The sequence below is a fragment of the Podarcis melisellensis genome (genome assembly GCF_964234715.1).
Source record: "Podarcis melisellensis genome assembly, chromosome: 4".
In the NCBI taxonomy this organism is placed as follows: domain Eukaryota; kingdom Metazoa; phylum Chordata; class Lepidosauria; order Squamata; family Lacertidae; genus Podarcis; species Podarcis melisellensis.
The window spans coordinates 39,027,822-39,053,969 of record NC_138531.1 but is presented as its reverse complement, the minus strand read 5'-3'; the positions used below and the strand labels follow the sequence as shown (position 1 = coordinate 39,053,969).

General features: G+C 42.2%; 2 protein-coding genes and 1 long non-coding RNA gene across 5 annotated transcripts in view; all 3 read left to right on the top strand.

Moving 5' to 3' along the window:
- Positions 1-3,610, top strand: part of GEMIN8 (gem nuclear organelle associated protein 8) — a 39,729-nt gene extending 36,119 nt beyond the window's left edge. For both annotated transcript variants that reach the window (XM_081907730.1, XM_081907731.1), the window contains one exon: positions 2,697-3,610. In XM_081907730.1, coding sequence (XP_081763856.1) covers positions 2,697-2,953 — 257 coding nt within the window. In that variant the 3' untranslated portion in view covers positions 2,954-3,610. The remainder of the gene's footprint in view (positions 1-2,696) is intronic.
- The window catches only part of LOC309368003, a 371,432-nt gene that overhangs the window by 170,238 nt on the left and 175,046 nt on the right, over positions 1-26,148 (top strand). The gene's annotated exons all lie outside the window — the stretch shown is intronic.
- The window catches only part of GPM6B (glycoprotein M6B), a 100,039-nt gene continuing 91,535 nt past the window's right edge, over positions 17,645-26,148 (top strand). The window contains exon 1 of one of the 2 annotated variants that reach the window (XM_081907687.1): positions 17,645-17,839. In XM_081907687.1, coding sequence (XP_081763813.1) covers positions 17,836-17,839 — 4 coding nt within the window. In that variant the 5' untranslated portion in view covers positions 17,645-17,835. The remainder of the gene's footprint in view (positions 17,840-26,148) is intronic. The other variant, XM_081907691.1, reaches the window with a different exon arrangement.

Genomic DNA, 26,148 nt, shown 5'->3' with positions numbered 1-26,148 from the left:
GCTTTTGGTGCACACAGCTGTTGCTTAAGAAGATCTACACATCTGGCTGTTTCCTGCAAAGACACACATTTTGGCAAAAATCCACCCAACAGTAAAATAGATCAGCGTGCAACCTTTAAGTGATGCACACACATAAACTTAAAATACGGGATTATAAAATGTGTATATGCTGAGTCTTTTAAAGCTATGTCAGAAATATCTTTCATTTGCATGGCTAGGCAGAGTGTCTCCCTCTTCCAGTGTGACATCCCTTGTTATTACAATAGAAGTAAAAATGCCCTCCTTTTTGAAATCAGCTTTCAGCTGGCTTCGTAGAATTAAGACTGATTTGTGGATCCAAATTATTTACTTTTTTAATCTGCAGATAAATTTGGGCCACCGTCGATTTCCATGGGTGCAAAAGGCTTAAATATTTAACAGTCTTAACCAGAAATTAAACTCGCTCAGGCAGCGCAGGATTGAGTGCATCAGCTTGAAGACTGGCAATTCTCGTTTAATACTTTATCACTCTGCTGCTACCACCTTGGGTAGTGTTTAATAGGGGGGAAAACAAAGTGCATCTGTGTGAGCATTCAGGAGGTTGTCAATTTGGCAGGTGCCCTGACAATGCCAACAGCTGGGTTTCACAAGACAAGCTTAGCTCGGGTATGTGTAGCAAGCTGAGGCCTGTCCTTTCTCTTACCCTGGAGAATGTCAGCAGTTTTCACCAGCAGAGGTTTGGCTAAAGTTACACTGTCCTGTTCTATCATTTCATCGCCACAGCTGCAAAACAATTTAGGCCTGGTGGTCCCATTTTATTGGGGGAGGGTGGGAGGGAGAACCAAGTTTAATTTAACTTCTGTCATATATGACGTGTCTGTTCTTTCCAGTGCAACATCTGCTCTAATAATTGGTTCACACTCTTATTACTTTTTTAAAGGGTTTACAACAGGAATAAATGTTATCTTCCCCCCAGTCCACTTTTGATTCCCTTTGTCATAGTCCTCATCCCCTGCATACTTCCGCGTGAGAGCTTCCCCCTCCTTAACTTTAATTTTAAACTACTTGGCAGTGCTCAGGGTGGCAGTTTTAAAAGCATTGAAGCCAATGAAATGATCAAGAAGATAAAAAAGGCAAGAGATTTTTGTTATCTGATGCACCCATGAAGGGCAGCTACAGAAGAATTTTCACCGTGGCAGGTCAAATGCCTGCCATAATAATGGTGGTTGTGATGATCAAATGCCTGCCATGATGATGAGAACAACAATAGTCTTCCCCAGGCGATATAAAGCAGAGAGAGCTGAGGCCAAATTCCAGCAGGCAAATTCCAACAGCCTAGATGCAACCACAGAGGAAGCTTCCTCATGCATCCTAGCCAGGCCTTGTTTGGGCCACCATTGGGCCACAACCTTCTCAGCAGATCTTAGGAAGCAGACATGCTGGCCTTGGAGAAGACAGTCCTTCATGTATCCTAGCCTCAAGCTATTTATTGGGGAGAAATTGTCCAGTAGCACCTTAAAGGTAAAGGTACCCCTGCCCGTACGGGCCAGTCTTGCCAGACTCTGGGGTTGTGCGCCCATCTCACTTAAGAGGCCGGGGGCCAGCGCTGTCCGGAGACACTTCCGGGTCACGTGGCCAGCGTGACATCGCTGCTCTGGCGAGCCAGAGCCGCACACGGAAACGCCGTTTACCTTCCCGCTGGTAAGCGGTCCCTATTTATCTACTTGCACCCGGAGGTGCTTTCGAACTGCTAGGTTGGCAGGCGCTGGGACCGAGCAGCGGGAGCGCACCCCGCAGCAGGGATTCGAACCACCGACCTTTTGACCTCTAAGTAGCACCTTAGAGACCAACTAAGTTTGTTCTGGGTTTTGTGTGCATGTACAGTGGTACCTCGGGTTAAGTACTTAATTCGTTCCTGAGGTCTGTTCTTAACCTGAAACTGTTCTTAACCTGAAGCACCACTTTAACTAATGGGGCCTCCTACTGCTGCCGCACCGCTGGAGCACGATTTCTGTTCTCATCCTGAAGCAAAGTTCTAAACCCGAGGTACTGTAACCTGAAGCGTTTGTAACCTGAAGCGTATGTAACCCGAGGTACCACTGTATCTGAGGAAGTGTGCATGCACATAAAAGCTTATACCCAGAACAAACTTAATTGGTCTCTAAGGCACTACTGGACAATTTTTTATTTATTTTGACTGCGCCAGGCCAACATGGCTATCTACCTGAATCTATTTATTGCTGTGCAGGTAATTGCCAACACTCTGAATTGTGCCCAAAGAAAAATTGGCAAAGCAGTGCAGCTTTTAAAAGAAAGGGATAATATACTTACAGCTTCAAGGCTTGTTGAAACGGGAACCAGCATACTTGCAAGGCTCAAGTTGTGTATGGATTGTCTTTGTTTGAAAGGTTATGCATATGCCCAGTGATTTGTGTTTCCCATAAAATTTTGAATAGGGGAATTGTCAGATTTTACTTGTATTTAGCAGACAAAAGTGAAATGCTCCCCAACCGCCAAGCTTGCATAATATTTGGCATGTATTCATTGTTACTAATGAACTTAAGAAGTGTGGCGGGGTGGGGGAGAGTTCCATGGAAAAATTCTGCCCCGCATCATTGTGTATGTCTTCAGGTCCGCGTATGTGGCCCATGTGTAATTTTAAACCTGTCTGGCATAACTGAGGAGCAGCTTAAGGAACTGTCTTGTGTTTTGTACAGGAAAACAGCAGGAGCTTGAAGCAGAACACCAGGACATGTATGTCGAAGCAGACCACGACCTTCACCTATCGACAGGCCGATCGGTACAGCCCCCAGCTGAGAAGCCCGGCGAAAGGAGAGGGGCTGAAATGAAGAAACTCTATGGCTTGGGTGCCAGCAAAATCCAAGCTATGGAGACCACCATGCAACTCAACTTTGATAGGAACTGTGATAAAAAGCAACCCAAGTACTGGCCAATTATTCCCCTGAAACTCTAAGGTTTGCATCCTTTTTCCTTTTAGGAATCTCAGGGCTCCGTAAATTGATGCTCGACCGAGCAGAAGGATTCAGTGAATGAATCAAGAGTCAGCAAAAGCCCCCTTTCTTATTTTCCTTTCCTCTTTCCAACTCTATTTGAATTTGTCTGCCAGTTTCCAGAGCCCATTCCAACCCAACAGGAAGAGCTGAATTAGTCATTTGTACTGTAGGGGATAGGGAAAATACTCTATAAAAATATATTTCAAGTAATTTGATTTTGGCTTGCCCTGGCTCTGCAGGAAATGAGGAGTAGCATTTGTTTTCACTTAGCTGTGCTGGGGAAAAGGTTAGAAACTATCCAGAATTATTATTATTTTACATTTTTTTAATGTTATCTTAGATTTGCCCTAGATTTTAAATGTGACTTCTTTCCTGTCACTTCCACCAATACCCTGGAGGCAGCTATTGGCCAAGATACAATATATTAAACGACTGTAGTTTAACTATTTGAGGGTTTTTCTCAGATATTCTACCAGTAGAAGAAAGTTATGTTCGAGACTGAAACCTGGCCTGTGATGTTTCACCTCAGAAGAAAACGTCTGAAGAGCTTTCCCCCACCTCTCCTTTCAGTTTGTTGTTGTTACATGATTAGGTAATAAAGAAGTATGAGATTATAAGTGTGTTTTCCAGCTCATTACAAAATTGCATTTCCCTCACCAGAAAGCAGGACAATCTTTAAAGGTCTTGGTACTCAGGATGGGGGGGGGGAATAAATATTTCAGAACTGATTCTTATGCTCAAGGACCACAGTTCAAAAGTCAATCAAGGGCATAGGCTCAGAGGGGGACAAGAATTGTGCCTCTCCACTCTGGCTAGGAGCTCACCAATCTACTCTTCTTGCCAAGTGTTCAAGGGAGCTGAGGTGCAGCTCTGAAGACAATTAAGCCTGTGAACCTGAGATGCCGTCTACCATGCATACGCACGGACAGATTGTTCCATTGAATAATATTTATATCCCACCTTTCTTCCATGATGAAACCCAAAGCAACATGTATATGGTTCCCAAGCAGTCTCCCATCCAGGCATTGACCAAACCCAGACTTCATCTCAGCAATTTGGTGTCTTCAGACCGTATCCTGGGATCAGTCTACTTCCCATCCATGGCACTTTTGAATCTGTTAATCCCCAAGGCCATTCTGGTACATTTCTACATTGATCTGCATTTTTTTAAGATCGGCCTCTGAAAAATTGCATTGCATGGAACACTCCTAAACCCAAAGTACGCCTTTTTAAACAAAGTACAGTTGTACCTCAGGTTAAGAACTTAATTCGTTCTGGAGGTCCATTCTTAACCTGAAACTGTTCTTAACCTGAGGTACCACTTTAGCTAATGCACTTTAGCCACTGCCACTGCACAATTTCTGTTCTCATCCTGAAGCAAAGTTCTTAACCTGAGGTACTATTTCTGGGTAAGCGGAGTCTGTAACCTGAAGCGTCTATAACCTGAGGTACCACTGTACCACGTCGCAAATTTGCAGGGGTTTCTAATTCTGGCTTATAATTTACGTTTTGATCTGGGAGGTATGTATCAGGTCAGTTCATATCAGAATTTACAAAAAACAAATGCCTCAAGAATCCCTATCAGTGCGTTTGATTTGGATATATTTGCAGTACTGTCTCGTGCATGCCAAAAATATGAACACACGCTAAAAGTGTTAACAGATTTCAGACACCCCTCCATAGAAAAGTATTTCTCCAAAACGCATTGTTTGAAATCCAGGCCACAGCCATGTCTTCCAGGACTTGCTAGTGTGTAATTAACTTCAGTAGACATTAGCCTGCCTCCTATTCAACTTGCACCAGTTAACCAACATGTTAGAACACACCCTGGATATTAGTAAACATTTTGTAGGCATGCATTTTTTTGCTAATTTGTGTAATTACTATGCCAGCAAGGATTCTAATAAAAATACATTTGATGTCTCATGACAAATTTTGTTTTGTTTAGTTTTTCTTTCTGGTTTTTTTGCATACAGATCCTTTGCATCTTTAATGTAATCCAAATCCAGACTTGTAAACATGTTTGATGTCTGTGGTATTTGATGTACATGTTTATGGATGACATGATGCAATATGTGTCACAATAATCTCTGCTTCTTTTCCACCACAGTTCACTCCTTTAATTGGGGGAAATAGTATTATTTTCCAATATTTACTCAGCAGCACAAATATCCTTTTTGTTGTTTTTGATATACAGTGGTACCTCGGGTTAAGTACTTAATTCGTTCCGGAGGTCCGTTCTTAACCTGAAACTGTTCTTAACCTGAAGCCCCATTTTAGCTAATGGGGCCTCCCGCTGCCGCTGCCACGCTGCCAGAGCATGATTTCTGTTCTCATCCTGAAGCAAAGTTCTTAACCTGAAGCACTATTTCTGGGTTAGCGGGGTCTGTAACCTGAAGAGTATGTAACCTGAAGCGTTTGTAACCTAGGTACCACTGTATTTATTTCTGCAGACATACACATTGCACACACTTGTTGTGTATCACCTTATCTATTTGTCTGAAGCATAATAGTCACTTAGATCACTATTGTAAGAAGCTATTTTAAGTTGCTTTGGGTTGCCCTGGGCAAGATCAAGTAACTAACCAATTCAATAATTAATAATAATCAGTGCTTTTTTTCTAGAAAAAGAAGTGCCAGAACTCACCATGAACGCCTCTCTTGTTCTATTAGGATGGCAATGGCGCCCACCTGAGAGGTGCCGGAACTGAGTTCCAGTGAGTTGCCCCTGAAAAAAAACCTGGCAATAATAATATTTAGATGTGACAAAAAGCACACCTTCATCAATTCAAATTAACCACCATATTAGAAAAAAGCATACCAAGTCACCTAAGGATCAGGGTTTTCCATATTATTCTTTGACTGAACTAGAATTCTACAAATGCAGCATTTTTGGCGGGGCCACCGCTTTGTTTTAATAGAACCAAGAAATTTTTATTTTGAAGTGGGAGGGAAGACAGTTCAATATTAAATTAAAATCACTAGGGATCCTAACAACTGATAAGACATTGGTTGTTAATACAGAATGGTGGGGGAACTTGGAAACTCAGTGTTCAGGGCTCAGTCTCACAGTGGTACCTCGGGTTACATACGCTTCAGGTTACAGACTCCGCTAACCCACAAATAGTACCTCGGGTTAAGAACTTTGCTTCAGGATGAGAACAGAAATCGTGCTCTGGCTGTGCAGCGGCAGCAGGAGGCCCCATTAGCTAAAGTGGTGCTTCAGGTTAAGAACAGTTTCAGGTTAAGTACAGACCTCTGGAATGAATTAAGTACTTAACCCGAGGTACCACTGTAGTTCTTAGTTCAGTCTGACGGCTTCCTCCGTACCCTAGCTCTGCTGTCCAGGCACAGCAAACTTAAAGTGGACAGTGCTTCTCCTTTATCAGTTCCCCTTGACTACAACAGCAGTCTTTTCTTTCTTCCTTTCTCTTGCCTGTTCATGGTGGTTGAGGTTAAATCTCCTTGGCCTCAACTCCTGAGGGAGTTTCTCTACCCAAGTTTAGCTCTTACATATAGGAATGCAATCCAGTATTTCTGACTTTTGACATCAATACGAACCATGCATAGAGTTGAGAGGAGGGGCATATTGAGATCTTGGCAACATCAAGGGTCATTCTGCTCTTTCTGCTAGCTGAAAGGAACAAGCTGCCACCACCATTCCATATATAGAAGGGGATTGGACCAGCAGCTGAATCAGCTTCAATGCTGCCAATGGAACATCATCAAGCAGCATACTTGTGGGCAGTAGGGTAGCTCATGGGTGCAGGATAGGCTGGGTGGACCATACAGCTCTATCCAATATCTAATTCCTGCTCACCACTCTGCCAGCTGCTCACTGCCTGTTCAAGTGCTGCAATGCAGCCACCGGGGTAACTCCTGCATACATTGCATGGGTGGTGCCTGATGGAATGGTGTGGCCTCGGCTGGCTGCTTGCTCACTCGGGACTTTCCCAACGGCCCTATTGCCAACTCAGACCAGCAGCAAGCAAGCAAGGAACGCTGCTTGAGTTTCAGCTCAAGAGGGCGAGAACAGCAGGGAGGGAAGAGCCAAGAGAAGATTTGGCGTCTCCTGCCTGAGCTGGCCATCTCAGTCTGCCTAATGATAGAACCGGCCTTGTTTCCCACTTAGGCAAGAAAGACCTCGTTCAATCCATTGTTTATCTTGGATTTGGGGTGAATAAAACTTGCTTCCCCAAACCTACCAACATCTTCCTTCTGCCACAGCTTTTGCCAACAACAGATTTATTTATTTATTTGCAATTTCAATGCACAACAGGCATTCCAGCCTAAAAGAATTGCTCAACCTGCTCCAAAAAAAGCTTCAGATTAACATCTATATTCATATTCCTTAGCATTCAGGCGTATTCTCAAAAGGAGCCAGTTCCCTTGGAATTGGTTGAGAATTTTTATTTTTTTGCAGTTTCTCTTTATTTTCCTTATCTACTGTCAGAGCAGCTACAGTTTTGAAGTCGTTACCTCTTGTTTGGGTGCTGGAAGTCAAAACTGAACTTGTGATTTGATGGCAGTCCCCCATTAACAATGGTCTTTATAAGCATTGTCTGATGAATTCGCTGCAGGATCCAGTCACAAGAACAGCTGCATTGTTAGCAAGGAAAGTTGTGTCTGCATCATCATCTTTGGTCCCAGCAAAGGAAATGCAAATAATTAGTGGAAGGAGCGTCTGGCAATGTTTTAATGTTCCATCGTGAAAGTCTCTCACAACTCACCTCCGTTCAGCATAAGCTCATTTCTTCTGACTGCAGAACATCTGCCACAGAAAACTTCTAAATAATTAGTTTCTAAAGAAAGGGGGGGAGCTCAGACGATGTACTGAAGCTGTCCTGGGGGAAAGGTACTCTATCTTAGTTGTCCAAAGCAATTAAATCGTATTAGAAAGAGAGGGACACAATAGCAGCAATTTTCTCCTGTTATCGCTGTTTTAGACAATTGAATAGTTTTATGGCATGCAAATGTAGCAAAATCAGTTCTTTACACAAGAACACCATTGTTAATTCTTCAATACTTCATTGATGCTGGGTAGAATTAAGCAAAATCATAGGCCAAAACGTGCATTGCAAAACTGCCCATCTTCAGTCAAATGGAACAATCTGAATGGATCCAGAAGGCATGATTTAATCAGAAATGCTGTAATATCCCACGTATGTAATTTTGCAGTGATGAAAAGCAGCTTTGCAACCCAGTATGTATGAAATCACTAATGCAACACAGATTTGACTTGTAAAATTAGCTGACATCACACCATGTTTTTCAAAATCTGACATTACATCAAGTGGGCTTGAAGATGAAGTCTCCGAGGAATAAATTAGTGTCAAATAAGGCTGCGTTTTTAGCATACAGTGGGTTAGCTAGGTTATAGTAGCACAACACACAGAAAGCCAGCATAAAACAACAGAATAAGTTAAGATGATAGCTTGTTGGGAGAAATGTAGGTTCTTCTGAGGAAAAGCCCTCCTGAGGCAAAAAGGAAAAGCCCTCTAAAATGTCAAAAGCTTGCTGGTTTTGAATTTCCACAAATGAATTAATTCAGCAAAAGATACTTTCTTCATTAACTCTCTGTTGAACAATATTTGTTACTAGTATAGCAACAATACTCAGAAAAAATAGCTTTTGTTCATAGCACTACACTCAGTCAGAACAAACCAAGATTGGTTTAAATTTAAATGCCTGGGTGCTGAACTGACCATAGAGAAGGTGTTAGGGAAGCCTCTCTGGAGAAGCTGTTCAATAGCTGAGATCCCAGCACTGGAAAAGCCACCTCACTTCATTTGGTGAGGTTACCCAAGCAGGCTTCCAAAGAGGATCTTAAGGTTTGGGTAAAAACACAAGCAGAGCTCTTCAGGATCAGGCCAAAGCCTCATCTAGTCCCACATTCTATTTACACAGCAACCAGCTAGATACTTAGAGGAAGCTGACAGGCAGGAACAGGACACAAGCACAACAACATAAGCAGAAGATGACAGGCTTTCTTCAGCAGTCTGTCACTTGTTCACTTCTTGAATCTTAATTCACTCTCTTCACTGGACTCATAGACACAAGATAAAGACTGCATGCCCTCCAACATTTCTCCAATGAAAACACAGATTTATTATTATTATTATTATTATTATTATTATTATTATTATTATTCCCCGCCCATCTGACTGGGTTGCCCTAGCCACTCTAGGCAGCTTCCAACATATATAAAAACATAATTTAACATTAAACACTTTCCTATACAGAGATGTCTTCTAATGGTTGTATAGTTACATATCTCTTTAGCCTGCATAACTCCATAGCCTCCAACATTCCTCTGATGAAAATAGGGACACCCTGAGGAAAAGCGAGACATTCCAGGATCAAATCAGAAACCGAGATGGCTTCTGTAAATCCAGGACTGTCCTTGGAAAATAGGGACACTTGGAGGGACTGCATTAGTCCAAGGCTCAGCAAGATGGGCCTTTCAAACATCCACTCTTCCTGTGCAACTACTCAAACTTCTGGTGCCATTCTTATTTTCTGTTGAAGGCAATATGCCTCTGAATACCACTTACTGTGAATTGCATGTGTGGGCGGTACTTTTGTACTCGGCACCTGCATGTGGGCAATATTAATCTCATTAACCACTGTGAACAGGGTTTGCCATATTCCAAAAAGTGAAAATCCAGACAGAGTTTTTTCTTGGGAAAATCTACCAAATAAACATTCATTTTGGGGCTTTTCTTAAATTTTTTAAAATAAACAAATACCCCAACTTGCCATACACCCAGGTTTTCTCAATTCAGCAGAAATCTGGCCGAACGCCATTTTGTGGGGAAACCCAGATGTATGGCAGCCCTAACTGTGAGAAAAGGATTCTGGACTATGGCAGAAATTTGGCCTGATCCAATAGGGCTCTTCTTAAGTTAGTTTGTTTGTCCCAAATCTGGATAAAATAACCCCATTGAGAGTTTCATCACAACAAAGACTATTTGGGACATTTTGTTGATTCCCTCCAAGCCATTTGAGGTTTGATGGCCTTGTTCTTGAACAATAAAGCTAAACCCATATGCACAAGCAGTGCAATCCTAATAATTCCCCGTTGAGTTAAATGAGGCTAACTCCTGCATAAACAAAAATGGTCAGGAGTTGGCTGTAGTCTAGAGCTTTAACCATGAACATGTTTTCCTTTCAGTAACCCTCACATTTGTACCACGGCCTGTGACATTAAATATTGTTTTGCTATCCTCATCTTGAGCACAACATTTAAACCACAAATTCCAGTGTAGTTAACATGGAGACAGGTCTGTGCTGTCTTCAAAAGAAATGAAAGGCAGCAGAAATGTTGTGCATTTCAGTGGAAACAGCATTTTAAGCATTGGCCGGTACAAGAAGAAAAATCTTTTCCTTTTACTCAGTGGAAGGAATGCTGTCTACTAAGCAAAAACAGAAGGGTAGGTAATATTATTTGCATAGGGAAAAAAGAACCAAAATAAGCAGACACTAAACATAAAAGAATTTGCAGCTGCTTTTTCCCTTTGCAAACCCAGTTCAATCAAGGGTGCTGAAACACACCATTAGCAAACTCCTCTGGCATATCCACCAGTGAGGTGCTGAGTCAGCTTTCAGTTCTAGCTGATTACATTTCCTATATTTCCATGTCTCTCTCTCTCTCTTTCTTTGTGGTTCTTCTGGTTTTCTGATGATTACAAGTCCAAAATTACCGTTGGAATGTTTGTGCCTGACAATTTGCAAAGCAGTAGAGATTGGGCAGGGGGAAAGAGAATTGGATTAAATCATTAGGAATTGAGAGGGAAAGTTTTTTTAGCTTTCCCTTCCAGAACTGGCACCAAAAAGAAAGCCAGGAACGTTGGATAAAGGATCACTCTCCTCACATTTTTCCTCACTTGCAGGTGTCTAGGAGATATTCTCCAGGCTTCAGTAGGAATCCTGTAACTGTGAGGAGCTTTATCACGTGTTTAAATGACCCAAGGATATGTTCAGGGGTCAACTGCATTGATGGAATTGGCCCCTGATTCATTGGGCACCACCTACACAACTGGACACCTCACCAAGTCATTTCCACGAGCTCTTAGCCATTCATATAGACTTAGAAGCTGCCCATTGTATAGAGCAGTTTCCAGTTCTTTTAAATTTCTCCCTCACCCCCCCAGCCCCCATGAGGCAAAAGTAAAACATATCCGTAAAAATCAGGAGACCTCCAATTTTAGCACCCGTTTTGTCTACCTAGGCTGCAATCTTAAGTTGACCATTTGTATTTCTTATGTAGGATGCAGAAATGGATTTCTTTTTGGGTGTTCTTTAGACACTCGTGAGTCACAAATTCATTGTTTTAGCTCCCGTCTGTAGAGATAAGGGCATGCCTCTTATTAGTGACAATCTAGTTAGCATGCTGTAATTAACTCTGAAATGGTACTCACTAATTTCCAGATAGAATTAACTATGGTTCATTGGGGAGGGGGGAATTATGCACTCTGTTTAATGTGCAGCCATAATTATTTTAAGCAATCACTGCTCACATTTACATACTAAGAAATGATTGAGGGAAATGCAATCTAAGACAGTTCTTATGTTCTTTGATGCATTATTTTAATAATCAGTGTTGTTGCCACATGGTTCTTAAGGGTGCAATCCCATACCTACCTACCTACCTACCTACCTACCTGGGAGTAGGTCCCATTTATCTCGATCAGACATTTCTGAGTAGGTATGTATCAGATGGTAGTGTAAATGGTGTTGTTTTTAATTCATTTCTGAAATATGGCTGCTATTTTAATAGTTGGTGTAATAGTGAAGACAGCCCACCAAGGAATTTATTAGACGAACTTCTGACATGAATATTATGGTTTTTCTAAGGTCAATTAAATTTTTAATGGTACCCAGCAGTTGGAACCAAAAGTTCTAAATGTACCCAACAGCTAGAATCCAAAGTATTGGATCATGTTAGAGGTACAGTGAGAGCCAGTGTGGTGTAATAGTTAAGAGCGGTAGTCTCATAATCTGGGGAACCGGGTTCGCGTCTCTGCTCCTCCACATGCAGCTGCTGGGTGACCTTGGGCCAGTCATACATCTTTGAAGTCTCTCAGCCCCACTCACCTCACAGAGTGTTTGTTGTGGGGGAGGAAGGGAAAGGAGAATGTTAGCCGCTTTGAGACTCCTTAAAGGGAGTGAAAGGCGGGATATCAAATCCAAACTCTTCTTCTTCTTCTACAGATGTCAACAGAGAGCCTGAATTAGTAATCTTTATCTCAAATGGGTCCTCTACTGAGTCCCAAGTGGAGGAGTAAACATTTCTTCATCATATTGCTTAGCAGCAGTTATTAGGTGATTAATTCTTAGCAATGACACTGCCTGAAGAGTGCTGAAGCATTTGAGCTACGTTTGCATTTTGAGCTGTGGCTTCCTTCAGAAATGTCTGGTTGACTTACTTTCTTTTTCTTAAATGAAAGCTAATAGTCTGAGACTTTTTCTGGCCTTGGCTCTCCCAAATCCTATCCCTTCTGCCCTTCTGTTGTGGCACTGGGGGCATAGTAGCTTGTACTGAAAACTTCTGGAGAATGGGCTGTAACCATGAAAAATATATCTTTATGGTGTCTTAGGGCTGCTTGCAGTTTTCTTACCTTATGTCTGCCTTCATCAAATTATGAAATTGCTATGTACCTCTGGCTGAAGTGGTTTCTCTGTGGCTTGCTAAAACAAAAGCCTGAGAAGTAATACAGAGAGCCAGCTTGGCATAGGGGTTAGAGACCTGGGGACTGAGGGTTCTAATCCCCACTCAGCCTTAAAACTCACTGGGTGACCTTGCATTAGACACAATCTCTCAGGGGGGAGGAAACTCGTGTACACACCTTGATTTCTATGGAGGAAAGGTAGGGCACAAATACATATATGTAAGTGAATGAATGAATTAATGAATAAACTGCAAAGGAAGGACATCTGCCAATGCATGAAGCTAGCATGGGTACAGAGCTCTGCTGGAAAGGGTGTAGACAATCCACTTTTCATCTAATGGGCCTCCACTTCAGTTTTAAAATTTAAGGCGACTGCAAAACTGGGCTACAGAGGGCTGGTTTGCGGCAAGCTGCAGTTGCCATTCCAAATCTTGTTGTGGTGTTCATGTTGACTGCTTCGTGGAGATGGTTGTGTAGGCGTAACAACTGTGGTGTGAAGGGAACCACCCTTGTGATTATGAAGCTGAACCAGAAGTTAAATTAATGTTATATGCACGGCTTAAACCTTGCTGTGTAACAAATTATAAGGCTAGAATTAAAAAGAAATCTCAGTTATGTGAGCTCCGTGAGAACAGTCCAAATGGCATCAGCCAGAACACAAATAACAATAATAATAACAGCTTATTAAATTGAGGGACCACTTTTTCTTGCCAAAGGCAACTCAAAGCAACAGCTTTAATTTCCATAGAAAAAACCACCCCCACCTTCCTGCTGTCTTACAACCAATGGGAGGGCACTGCCTATCAACCTCCTCCTCCTCAGCCTCAGTGATGCCCTTGCAGGACCCTGCAGAGAGCAGGATGGAGACAAAACTAAAATTGGTTGGCTCTTCCTGTCATTGGCTCTGATTCCACCTATGGTTTGTTTTCCTGTCTTCTAGTTCCAGTGGGCACCAACCACCACTGAATTTTAAAATACAAAAACTGTAAATCCAGAGCAGATGAACAATAAAACAATGGAGGACAAAGCCAGACTTATTTCTTATAAGATAAATCCTGATGCTTCTAGATTTCTTTATTCAGCGTTGAGAGATTTTCGCTTCAGAGGTGGGCAGTACTACACTGAGTTCCACTAACCCTGCTTTTGCTTTTTATGACTGAAACTTGGAAGTCTCTTTGCTTGTTGAACAACAATATATATTTGAACAGCTGTTCTTTATTCATCCCTTTTAAGAGGTTAAAAAAAGCATGTCTCTGGAAGGGATGTGTGAGAAAATACATATAAATAAAATGTTCTTATTCCTCTGTGTAATTTATTCCCATAAAGATGAGGCAGCGATGGACAACTTGGACGTTATTAAAAGAGGGTTAGGTAAATTAATGGAGAACAAGGCTATCAATGGCTGCTTCCACTGCCAGAGCCAGGATGACCCTGAATGCTAGTTACTGGGATCATAAGTCTGGAGAATGTTACTGCTTGCAAGGTTCCCATGGGCATCTACATGGCCACTGTGAGACCAGGATGCCAAAGTAGGTGGGTCTTTGGCCTGATCCAACATGATCCTTCTTATGGTCTTACCTTCTGTCCACCCCTAGCCTATTGGGTTGTTGCTTTTCCACCAGCACTATGACGATACCAGCTCCATCCAAGGAAGAAAGGGGAGAAACATACGTCCCTTCCAGAGGTTCTAAAGCTAGGACCTGGATTTCTCAAATAAGTAATTTGAGATCTGATTTTCTGTGCATGTGATTGGAACATAAGGGTTCACATACACAGTTTAAGTCTTCTGCTTTTCATAACTATGCAAGTGTTTCCCATCAACACTGGTAGGTGGTCCTTGATGGAATGCTTCCATGCTGTGTATTCTGGCCCCTTCCGTCAATAACCCACAAGCCTCAATGTAAGCACTGCAATTGCTGTCTCCAACATAGTCTGCCATATTGAGATCTTAAGAAAACAGCTCCTTTGAACTGCATTGCAGAAATTAAAATGTGCCTTCAGCATGTGGTAATCGGAAATAAACAGGTTCTTATACTTCAGGCTACTGGAAACAAATGGCTATGTTGTGCTCAGGTGAGGAGCACCCACCACAGACAGGACCAACTTCCCTCCACCAACAACCAAAAAATGCACTAATTGTGGGTGTATAATGGGTTCTTTTTCCCTTAATTGATTTTCCATCGTAAGACGAAATTTGGGTTAAATGCATATAAAAAAGTACAGGCTGGCATTTTGATGACAACAGCATCATGTGGACAATGCATTAAACATGTGCATTTATATCACCAATTCCACAATAAACATCTGCATGGAAGCACCATTTGTTTCTGTGGAAACACATCACCTATATTTGACCATGTTCTTACTTATGCAAAGACACATTTTCCCAAAGAAAAGGAATCTGCCAATCGAAGCATGTCCATTCACTTTGACTGCTTTAGCAGTTTCTTTCTACTATCAGAGTCACAAGATTTTTGACGGTGCTTTAACAAAACCCCAACATTTAGTACAACCCCAAACTTGTAACCATAGAGTGATTATGGGGGCGGGGGTCCTCTATGCTGTTTAGACCAGTCCCCATTTTCTCACACTATACTTTTAATTGGCTAGGTCTTAATGGTTTTAGCTGCTGTTTCATTCTCTGAGTCAATATTGCATGGTTTTTTTTTTTGTTGTTCTGTTTTATTGCTGGAAATACTTATATGTATTAAATAAATAATTTTTTTATTTCATTTTAATCCATTTTGAAATCACAACACCCATTTTAGCATATGATCTTCCAAGGAACTGCAGTAAGACTTTTCAATTTAATCACATTAAAAGCCACTTTGCTCCATCACCCATTTTTATGAATGTTTTAAAAATAGGTAAAGATGCCTGTGTAGTGATATCTATAAGATCTGGACCACAGTTCTGTTTAATAACTTGCATGCTCCATTGGCCTCCCCATAAAATTAATCAATGAACCATATAAAATGAGCTACTTTTTTCCTAATTGTACAGAACACAGCATTGCTTTGCCTGCAGGGTTTTGGGTTTTTTTGTTTTTGCTTCCTATACACTATGAAGCTAACATCTGGTTAAGAACCGTGCACTTTCACTATCTATGATCATTATTTCCAGTTTTCTCCGAGTGCTCAGCTCAGCAGTGATAATTTTCGGAACATGATGGAATAACCTTGTAAATATCAATCTCAAAGATGGCTTGCTCTTTCCCTGGCACTCTCGATAATCTGAATTGATATTATGATATGGCACACACACAATAATAGAACATAATAGCTGAAAAATGTAATTGGAAATCACACATTCAAGTGTAGAAACTTCAGGGCTATTATCACCCACAGTGTGAACAATGATCTAAAAAGGTAAAATAAAATATGTTCTGACTATCAAAGCAAATATAACAATTTGTGTGTGTAACAGCATGTGAACGATTTCTCCTCATGTGGTCTAAAATAATAAAAGGTGAATCGGTGACCCCAGCCTAGCAGCATCATTTAGACATCCATCTTAGTCACTTACTGGAATTTTTGCCTTTACTTGAAAGGCCATAAGATCAAACAGTAGATTTTTTTCTATATTAATTGGAGAATCTGTGCCAGCTGGTTTGAACTGGTTTGGTACCATAATTTAGCACATTAGCTTGTCAACATTTCTACTGAGAGTTGTTAGGTAAAGGTAAAGGTACCCCTGCCTATACGGGCCAGTCATGTCCAACTCTAGGGTTGCGCGCCCATCTCGCTTAAGAGGCCGGGGGCCAGCGCTGTCCGGAGACACTTCTGGGTCACGTGGCCAGCGTGATGAAGCTGCTCTGGCGAGCCAGCACCAGCGCAGCACACGGAAACGCCATTTACCTTCCCGCTATAAAGTGGTACCCATTTATCTACTTGCACTTAGGGGTGCTGTCGAACTGCTAGGTGGGCAGGAGCTGGGACCGAAAGACGGGAGCTCACCCCAGCGCAGGGATTTGAACTGCCGACCATATGATCGGCAAGTCCTAGGCACTGAGGTTTTACCCACAGCACCACCCGCGTCCCACACTGAGAGTTGTTAGGTGTTCATAATTCTCAGAGTTCCCTAGGAAGAGGGACTGACTGTTAATGCACTCTGAATATTGTAGCTCTATGATGTATGGAAGTGAGAGCTGGACCATAAAGAAGGCTGATCGCTGAAGAATTGATGCTTTTGAATTATGGTGCTGGATGAGACTCCCATGCAAGAAGATCAAACCTATCCATTCTTAAGGAAATCAGCCCTGAGTGCTCACTGGAAGGACAGATCCTGAAGCTGAGTCTCCAATACTTTGGCCCCCTCATGAGAAGAGAAGACTCCCTGAAAAAGACCCTGATGTTGGGAAAGATGAAGGGCACAAGGAGAAGGGGACGACAGAGGATGAGATGGTTGGACAGTGTTCTCGAAGCTACCAGCATGAGTTTGACCAAACTGCGGGAGGCAGTGGAAGACAGGAGTGCCTGGCGTGCTCTGGTCCATGGGGTCACGAAGAGTCGGACACGACTAAACAGCAACAACAACACTGAAGGTCGTAGCTCATTGGTGGAGCCTCTGTTGGGCGTGGAGAAGGTCCCAGGTGCCATCTAGAAACCAAACTAGATGGGCCAACGGGCCGGCTCAATAGAAGGCATCTTCTTATCTCCGGGCGCACCTGAGGGCGCACGCGCGCACGCGCCCCACTACAAGCGTGTATTCCTTAGAGCTCCAATGGTGTTACTCGGGAGATATCCTTCCCCTAGGAGAGAGAGTTGGGTGCAAGGCGCATGTAGAGAGCCACACAATACCGGGGAAGCTCCAGGCACCTGAAGTCTCCTCGCCCTGCCTTGCTGCCCCCCTCACAAAGGTGTCTGAGGCGAAGAGCTGCCTCCGCGGAGTTTCCCGCCTCCGGGACCTGCCGACCCGCGGCGGGGTCTCCTCTCTGAGGCGGCTCCGCGCAGGCCCCGCCCCCTCCGGCCAAGCAGGCGCGAGAGCGCATCCAGGGCGGGAGCGGCGCGCGGAGGAGCAGCTGAGGCGCCTGTTCCGAGAGAGGAGGACGCCGCCGGGAGGAGTTTGCTCGTCTCCTCGCAGCCAGCCGGGGACAAGCCAGCCTTGAAGGGCAAGCGGGGAAGTCGCCACTGCCGCCGCCAGCCGAGCCACCTGCGCGCCTGCCAGACGCCATGGGTAAGAGAAGGGCTGCTTCGGTTCTCGCCTTGAAAACGGCTCCGGGGTTGGAACTGCCTTCCCCTCAAGCCCTTCAGGCGGGTGTGAGGGGGGCGGGACCCAAACGTGGGTAATTTTTGCAGCAGAGGGAACCTCAAACCCCTAAGCGCCCCTGCATTTTACCCTCTGGAGAAGCCTCCTTTCCTCTTATTGCAGATACTGGCTGGGATGGGAGAGGCACTCTGCACATGCTCTTGTGCGCGCGGGTCTTTCTTTGGGGAGGCGGGAGAGAGGTGCTGAGCATTGGGAAGAAGTTGAGATCCTTTGAGATCCTTGGGTCTTCCTCGGGATGCTGAGAGGAGGGAAGGGAAAGCGACGACACGCAGCCGAGGGAGCCCTGAGATACCAGGAAGGCTCCCTCTTCTCCCTGTAACTTTGCAGTAAGGTTAGAGCCCAGATCACCCTGCAGTGGAGTTTTGTCTGCTCTGTTAAAGCTTCTGACCAGACACAAAGCAGTGTGCAGGAGCAAGCTTAAGATGCATGCTTTGTTTTGGTACATGACTTCAAAACGGCAATACTGCCCTGCATATAGTTCATGGACTCTCGCACTCTTACTGTGTCCCTTTTTTAAATTGTAACAAATCAGATCTAATCTGCCTCTGGTGGGTTGGAGCTGGATTTTGGAAAGGGATGGTTAGAGGAAAGGCATAAGCAAACCTTTTTGAGATCTTGGCCACGGTGTTCGCTTTTTTGAATTAAGTGTGTCCACCCAGCCCAACTGAGAATTTATACTTGGCTATAAGTCATAACTCCTGGCTTGTGTCTTCGTTTAGGGTTGTATGACTTTAAAGCCTGCTTCATTAAACACAATCAATAGATATATTCTGAAAGTCATGGACCGAGCGGGTGTCCTTGTGGGAAAGGTTTTGCCTGATCTTTGTGCAAATGACAACACTCTCTACTTTACACCTCCTTTTAGTTTACATATCCCTCCCTCCCCACAAAAAAGGTATTTAACTACTTTTAAAGCTCTTTTGAGTTATTGAAATAACGATGCACTGGAGCTCAGTCTTGATGGCTAAAAGTATATGGCAAAGATTTCACTAATGCATTCCAGCTGTAGACTGCTTAAAAAAAAGTCTCAGGGATTTATTTTTTGGATGAAGTTGTGAGAATTAAGTATAGTATCAGTTCTTTGTGACATGTGTAATATTTTTACAGTCAGCATAAATGTTCTAATGCACTCCTAAGACACTGCTTTGCTTATGTGGTCATCAAATAAATAGGTATATAGTACATAGCATATGGAAGGTTTGGTGACTGACTTGAATTAATTGCAGGAAGTCCTTATTTAGTGAGGGCCCGTTATTGCAGGGGGCGGGGGTGGGGGTGGGCAGAGGTAGAGAAAGTGTGGCATACTGAGAGTAGGTATAGAAATTGTACTCCTGAAGTGGCAGGAGAAATAGCCAAGAAAGTTTTTCCCCATTGTGGTAGAGTATATTCACGGTGTATTTTTTATGACCAAAACTTCATAGGTGTCCTAACAGGAATTTATGCAGAAAAAAATATTTATTTAGAGAAGGTCTTTAACTCTGGCTGCTCAAAAAAGAAAAAAGAGGCAAGATCTAGCTAAACATGTACAGAAAAAAAAAATCAACTGTGAACGCAATTGTGACCAATTTTAAGGGGATTTCTGGAGTGTGGCAATACTTATAAGAGCAGTAAGTTTTTTAAAAAAAGATATAAAAACTGAAATCAGAAGGGCTTATTCAGAGTTCTTGTTTGATTGTGGTTGTTCTTGTATCTTTGCAGATACAATTGAAGGGGGACCCTAATATTCTATTTTGGAATTATAAACTTTAATATGTGCAGGATATCTTGGTTATCATACTAACTGGAATAATTGAAATTCAGCACACAGATGGATCTCAGACTATCTATTGTATAGTTTGCTTACAATAAGCTTTTTTTGTTTGGAAGGTTAAAATGGCTCCTGGGCAGAGCAGAAGTTTTATAAAATGCTGACGCTTCAGATAAAGAAGACCAAGTTGCTCGGTTTTAGACTTTATATGACCCAACGAAGGTTATCAGAGCAAGACTGCTGTTTATCAGCTCATATCCCTATGCTAGTATCCAGCTGTTTGTACCGTGCATCTGGTTTTAGTAAATTATATGTCTATATGGTCTTGGTTGGCCAAAGCCAAAGCGGATGTACAGCATCAAATTAGCTGACATTCCCAAACTGCTTTATGGTTTCCACAATTCCATATACATTGGGAATGGAGATTAGGCTCCTGAATTGCAGTGCTTGCTTAACTTTGAAAGAAGGGAGGAAGGGCAGGCAGAAGAAGAACTGTCCCTTTTAACCTTGACAGATAAGGGAGTTCACTCTCCCCTCCAATGAAGTTGATGGGGAAAGTGCCACTTATATTAATCTACTTGTGTTGGCCTTGATCCAGATTTGGTTATAGACAATTTAGTGCTTCTGGGCGGGCATGTGTGTGTGTGTGTGTGGATTTTTGCATATAAAAGAACTTATTCAGCCTGTTCAAACAGGCCTGGATGAGCGCTGTGGATATGGATACATGTATGTATCCAGGTATTGGATACATTTGTTGGGTGCACAGAAGTTTATTTTGCACAAGCGCTGAAACAGACTGGCTTTGTTTGTGTGTGTGGGTGCACGCGGTTCATTTCGCAATTTCAAAATGATACAATGTACTCCTATTATCTTCTTTTTTTAAAGCACGCCAAAAAGTTTTAAAACTAGCTTCTGCCTATTCAGCAAATATGGTTGCAAGCAATCTGTATTGTTTTTTGCAGCAGAAATGGGCCACTAAACATAAACTTGGATACTGGTCTCATTGAGCTGTGTGCTTAAGAGTTGAAAAGCAAAATTAAACATTGAACTCATTGTACAGAAGCGGGTCAGGTCTGCTAAGCAACTGCAACCTATCCAAGGATACGCGCCTCTTAGTCCTAAGATTGAAAGATTGGAAATTGAAATGGTAGCCAAACCATTAAGGTTCCAGAATGATTTTTTTATTGGCATCCTGTGCTATCTACTTAATTGCTTCTACACATGGCTTGAAACTGATTAACTGTTATGGAATTTGGTTGGCCATTCTTTGGCTAAGATTCATTAATGCAGTAAAACATTAAGACTTTAAACGTTTATTGACTGACTGAATTAAATCATGAGACTAGGGCAGTATTGAAGAATATTGATTAAGGGGGAGGAGAGAACCATAAAGAGTACAATCACAATGATAAGAGTTAGAGAGAGATGTGAAATGTTTCCTGATTATTGTTGCCATTTGTTCTGATATTGAATCTTAGATATCTTTGTTTTCAATTTATATGTTTAATATTACTTGTGGTAAAAAAGGATGTTTTTAAAGTATTACAGTGGTACCTCAGGTTACATAGGCTTCAGGTTACATACACTTCAAGTTGCAGACTCTGCTAACCAAGAAATAGAGCTTCAGGTTAAGAACTTTGCTTCAGGATGAGAACAGAAATCGTGCTCCAGCGGCATAGCGGCAGCAGGAGGCCCCATTAGCTAAAGTGGTGCTTCAGGTTAAGAACAGTTTCAGGTTAAGTACGGTCCTCCGGAACGAATTAAGTACTTAACCTGAGGTAGCACTGTATTATAACATTGATAAAGGGGGGGAAATCCCTCCCCAGATTAGAAAAATCATTACCAGCCAGTTGGCAATCTCCCTTTCTTGGGCAAGGGTCATATTCAGGTGCTCTTGGAGAAAAAGATTTTTAAGATCTATTTCAGTTGGGGATTAGGCCCTGTTTTGGCACAGAAACTGCTTGGGTTGCCTTGTATGATGACCTCTTTTGGGGGAGAGAGGAGGAAAATGTGTCCTTGTTCATTCTTCTCAACCTCTCAGTGGCTTTCAATGCCATTGGCTATGGTATCCTTTTGGAGTGACTCTCCAAGTCTTATTTGGATAGTTGTTTCCCGAAGGTGATGCTTGGGAGTGCTATTTGGCCCCATGGTTCAGTTTTATCCCTCATGCTGTACAGCATCTACATGAAACCATTAGTGGGGTCATTCAGAGTTTTGGAGTATATTGTCAGCAATATGCTGATGACCCATAGCTCTAATTCTCCTTTACATCTGCAGGTGTGGCAGTAAATGTGCTAGACTGAGGTCTAGCCTCAGTAACAGACGGGATGAGAGCCAACAAACTGAAGCTCAATCTTGATAAGACAGAGGCACTTTTAGTGGGTGGCTCCCTAGAACGTGATGGATGGGGGGTTGCCTGTTCTTGATGGGGTTACACACACACTCTCTGAAGGAACAGGTACTTTTGGATTTTTTGCTGTCACCTAAGGCTCAGATGGCTTCGGTGGCACAGAGCATCTTTCATTAGCTTCAGATGATGAAGCTGCACCCCTGTGTGAATAGGGACAGCCTAACTTCTGTTGTATATGCTCTGGTAACCTCTAGGTTAGATAGTTGACTTAGTGTTGTTTTGACAGTTTTAGGCTCGATAAACAGCATTTGGGGACAGTGACCTACTGTAGGGCAAGACTGGAGTCTTGCTTGCAATAGCAAGCACGTGAAGAAGATAAGCAAAAGGACTGCTGTCCAGAGCAGGATTGGAAGCATCCAGAAACAATGCTGCTTTGGCCAGGGCTGTTAAAGCAACAGTCTTGATCTTTGTTTTAAAACAGCAAGTTCTTCTTTTCTCTAAAGGCCACTCTAAAACGTTTGTTAATGTTCCATCCTGCCTGAAACTGTTAGTTGTGATTAGAACATTTGTTTATTCTATACAGCCGTGTCGTAAAATATGTGTGGTGGGTAGTGCACAGCTGTAAAACATAAAATACCATTGTAAACAATACAAATCATTAAAGTGACTTGTTAATCATTTTAAACACCTGCTAAGGCCTCTTGGCATGAAAGGGCATTCAAGATACACCTGAAAGCCAAGCGGCCTGCCAAATCTCTGCTGAAAGAATGTTCCTTCCACAGCACAGGACTGGTGGCACTAAATACCCAACTTCCATTGGACTCCAATCAGGCCTCTGTAACACTAGGGCACCTAGCAGTGTTCTTCCCGATAGAGCTCTGAATGCACTTCACCCAGCAGCTAAATTATAGAAGTCACACTCTTTCCAATATTCTTATCTACCTGGGCTATTGACTTGCCCTTCTGGTGCAAAGGGAGTTGGATAGATTTCACTAGGGAAACTCAGGCAAGTGAGGGATGAGAGTTGGATGAGATACTATTTTCTAATACCAGCGCTTAGGTGGCGTAATTGATGCCAATAATTAATGAGAACCTGAACAAGCTTTGATCAGTAAACCACATTAAGGAATGAGCAAACTAACAGGAACTGCCCGGTTATGGTAAGTAGTTACTTGATGCCTGATGTTACCAACTGAGGTGGGGGAAAAGGACTCTGAACTCTGTCCATCTTTAAACAGGTCCTCAGAATGAAGTTTGAGTTGTGAAGACATTCTCAAAGCACTCTGGATTAGACTAGCCACCTCAACAGGAGCTTCAGTTCCAGACAAGTCCTCATGCTTTTGGTAGCTGTGCAGACACTTGGTTTACCTCTTGATAGATTTTGAATTATTAGGAAATTTCCTAACTGGCTTATAGACTTAACTACATCAGATGGATTTTCTGACTCTCATGCTTGTTTGTTTGAATACTAGACCAGGCAAGCCACCATACCCTTTTGGGGTTATTGTAGCCTTTGAGTCGAGGGCAGGCAACCCTTTGCAAGTTACTGCATTGCCCAGCAGTTCCCTTGAACTGCTGCTGAAGGAACATCCAGACTTCAGAGCTGCATCTCAGTTGTTCCCTGTAGGCTTTTGCTGTGCTCCCAGAGGTTTGGATGAAAAGCAGAATTTAGGTATGAATGCTATGCTAAAAGAAAAAAGGACTTGGAAATTTCAAGAGAAGGATGTTTTGTTACAGCCCTCGTTGGTGTCAATAGATACACTGGCAAACCTGCCTTGTGCATGCAAATACCTTTTGCTAACAGAGGATTGTACAACACAGCTCCTCCCTCTAAAGCAGGCTTAGGAAGATCTTGTGCCAGAGGAATAGTTGGATCTGGCTGCTTGTTAACTGTCCATGTGTTACTAACTTCCATCCCAACCCCTCCCTTTTCAGTCTAAACCCTGTTACATGCCTGAGAAACAATCTTGTAGCCAGATTCCTTGGCGTGAGAGCGACTAAGCTGAATGGGTCTTGAACACTGGGGTTTTCATAAGAGAAGAGGAAATGAGCAGGCCAGTTCCTCCCCCCACTTTTAAAGGACATACTGTAGCTAGAGAATACTAAAGAAAAGTTGATTATACAAACATCAGCTCTCTGCATCTCCGTCTCTTCTCGGAAGACTAATGCCACTTTTTGCTTGAGAGAGAAGATGACACACATTTTTTCAGCAAACTTTTGAAAAGGTAACTTCAAGAAAATCAACTAAATAGACCTTTGGCCACACTGCTACTGTTGAAAAGTAATGTTAGTTACAAACTCCATGAACAGCATACTTTTAACTACTTGGAGTTAGGGCTCCAACGTATGATTTGAACTGGGAAAAGAAAGACAAATCTGTTTGTGTTTAAACTGTGCTTTCTTCTTCTGAACAGCTGGAGGCAAATCCTGAAAGAAAAGCAGCCCTCTTTCTTCCTATTCAACTGTACATTTTGTCCAGGCAGGATTAAAAACCCTTTGTGAGACACAGTAATGGTCAAATTTGATTAGTATTGGTCATTATAGTTGGCTACATTTCAATTGTGGGATCCTTTGGTCCAGTTCACGCTTAAATTCTTTCTTTTCATATGCATACTTTCCCCCTGATGAACTTAAAAATATTAATTGCTATCTCTTTACCTAAATAAATAATCCTTTGTTCTTGAAACTTTATTGTGTTTTTGTTTGTTTGTTTGTTTCAGATCTCATTTGAATGATAAACTAAGGGAACCAAGCATTTTTTTTAAAAAAGTCTGTGGTTTTTGTATGTGAACTATCACACAACTGATTCTTTTCTTACAATGTAGTGAGTCATAATACGCTTTTAAAGTTAAGCATGAAAACACACTGGACTGTATTGTTTAAAATATTATGAGAGATCTTGAACTTGCTTTGATCAATGGTTCCTTCAATAAGTTCTCTGTTCAAGTCAGATGACAGAATTTGACACTTTGGATTGTTTTAACTTTAATGTATATCATTGCGCTCTGAACTTTGTTAGGTTATTTTGCTTGCTTATGTAACAGGAAGATCATAGTGAACACTTGTTCTAAAGTACTAAAGAATTCCACACTTTCATTTTTTAACATTCTTAAACTGAGCCTAAATTCCATTGTGTTCAGTTCATGTATGATATCTAAGTTCACATATCAAGTCAGCACAGTTACATGAGCACCCACACTGTGGGATAGCCTTTAAAGCTTCAAAGGGGTGCACTGTGCTGAACTCACAATTGTGAGGAAGGAAAGAAAATATCTAATAAATATATCCTCTCCTAACATCTGTTCACATCCTTACACACACCCTTGAAGGTTGTCCCCATCTTGTGGAATTCTGAAATCTAATTTAATCTATGCAGGGTCAGGACAGGTCACGCAAGGAACTCCCTGCCTACATTGTCCTCCCTGTCCACATTGGTCTCTTCTACTCTGAATAGAGACTAGCTGTAAAGTGTTCTGGAGCAGTGAGCAATGCCTTTTCTCCACTGATGCGGGGACATTCCAACACCATTTTGTAGTCCTGCCTCTCTTTCAGATGTGGCAGTTATTGTGTTATGCCACAGACCTCATGGCAGCCATTTTGTGACTGGTGCCCGTGGCACTCTCTCAAAATTCCAGATGTGTCCACTGACTGTAAAGGTTGCTGACGCAGCTATCAACCTACTATTGAATAAGACTCAAGAAAGATGACTTTGGTTACTACTCTGACAAAACAGAAAATAAAAGGAAGGATGATGAGGGACACTGTACCTCTGAAAAAAATAATAGAGTGTAGAACTGTCTCCACTGCTTAACTTAATGGAGGCTATAGTGTGCAGTCACAGTGGCAATCAGATTGTCTGTAGTTTAGATATTCCAAGCATTGGTCTTCAATGAAGATTCAACAGAATATAATTTGGAGTTGCTCTAGAGACAAAGAAACATAAATATCTCTCCAAAAAAAACAAAAGAAAAACCTAACAGATTAATAAGTTCTTCTTTATTCTATTTATACAGACTTAAATCATTGTGTAAGTTTGAAAGAGAATAAATTAATACAGAGGATAGAAAGCATTGCCTTCCCAAGTGTGACCTTCAGTAAAGTTTTCATTTATGGATATGT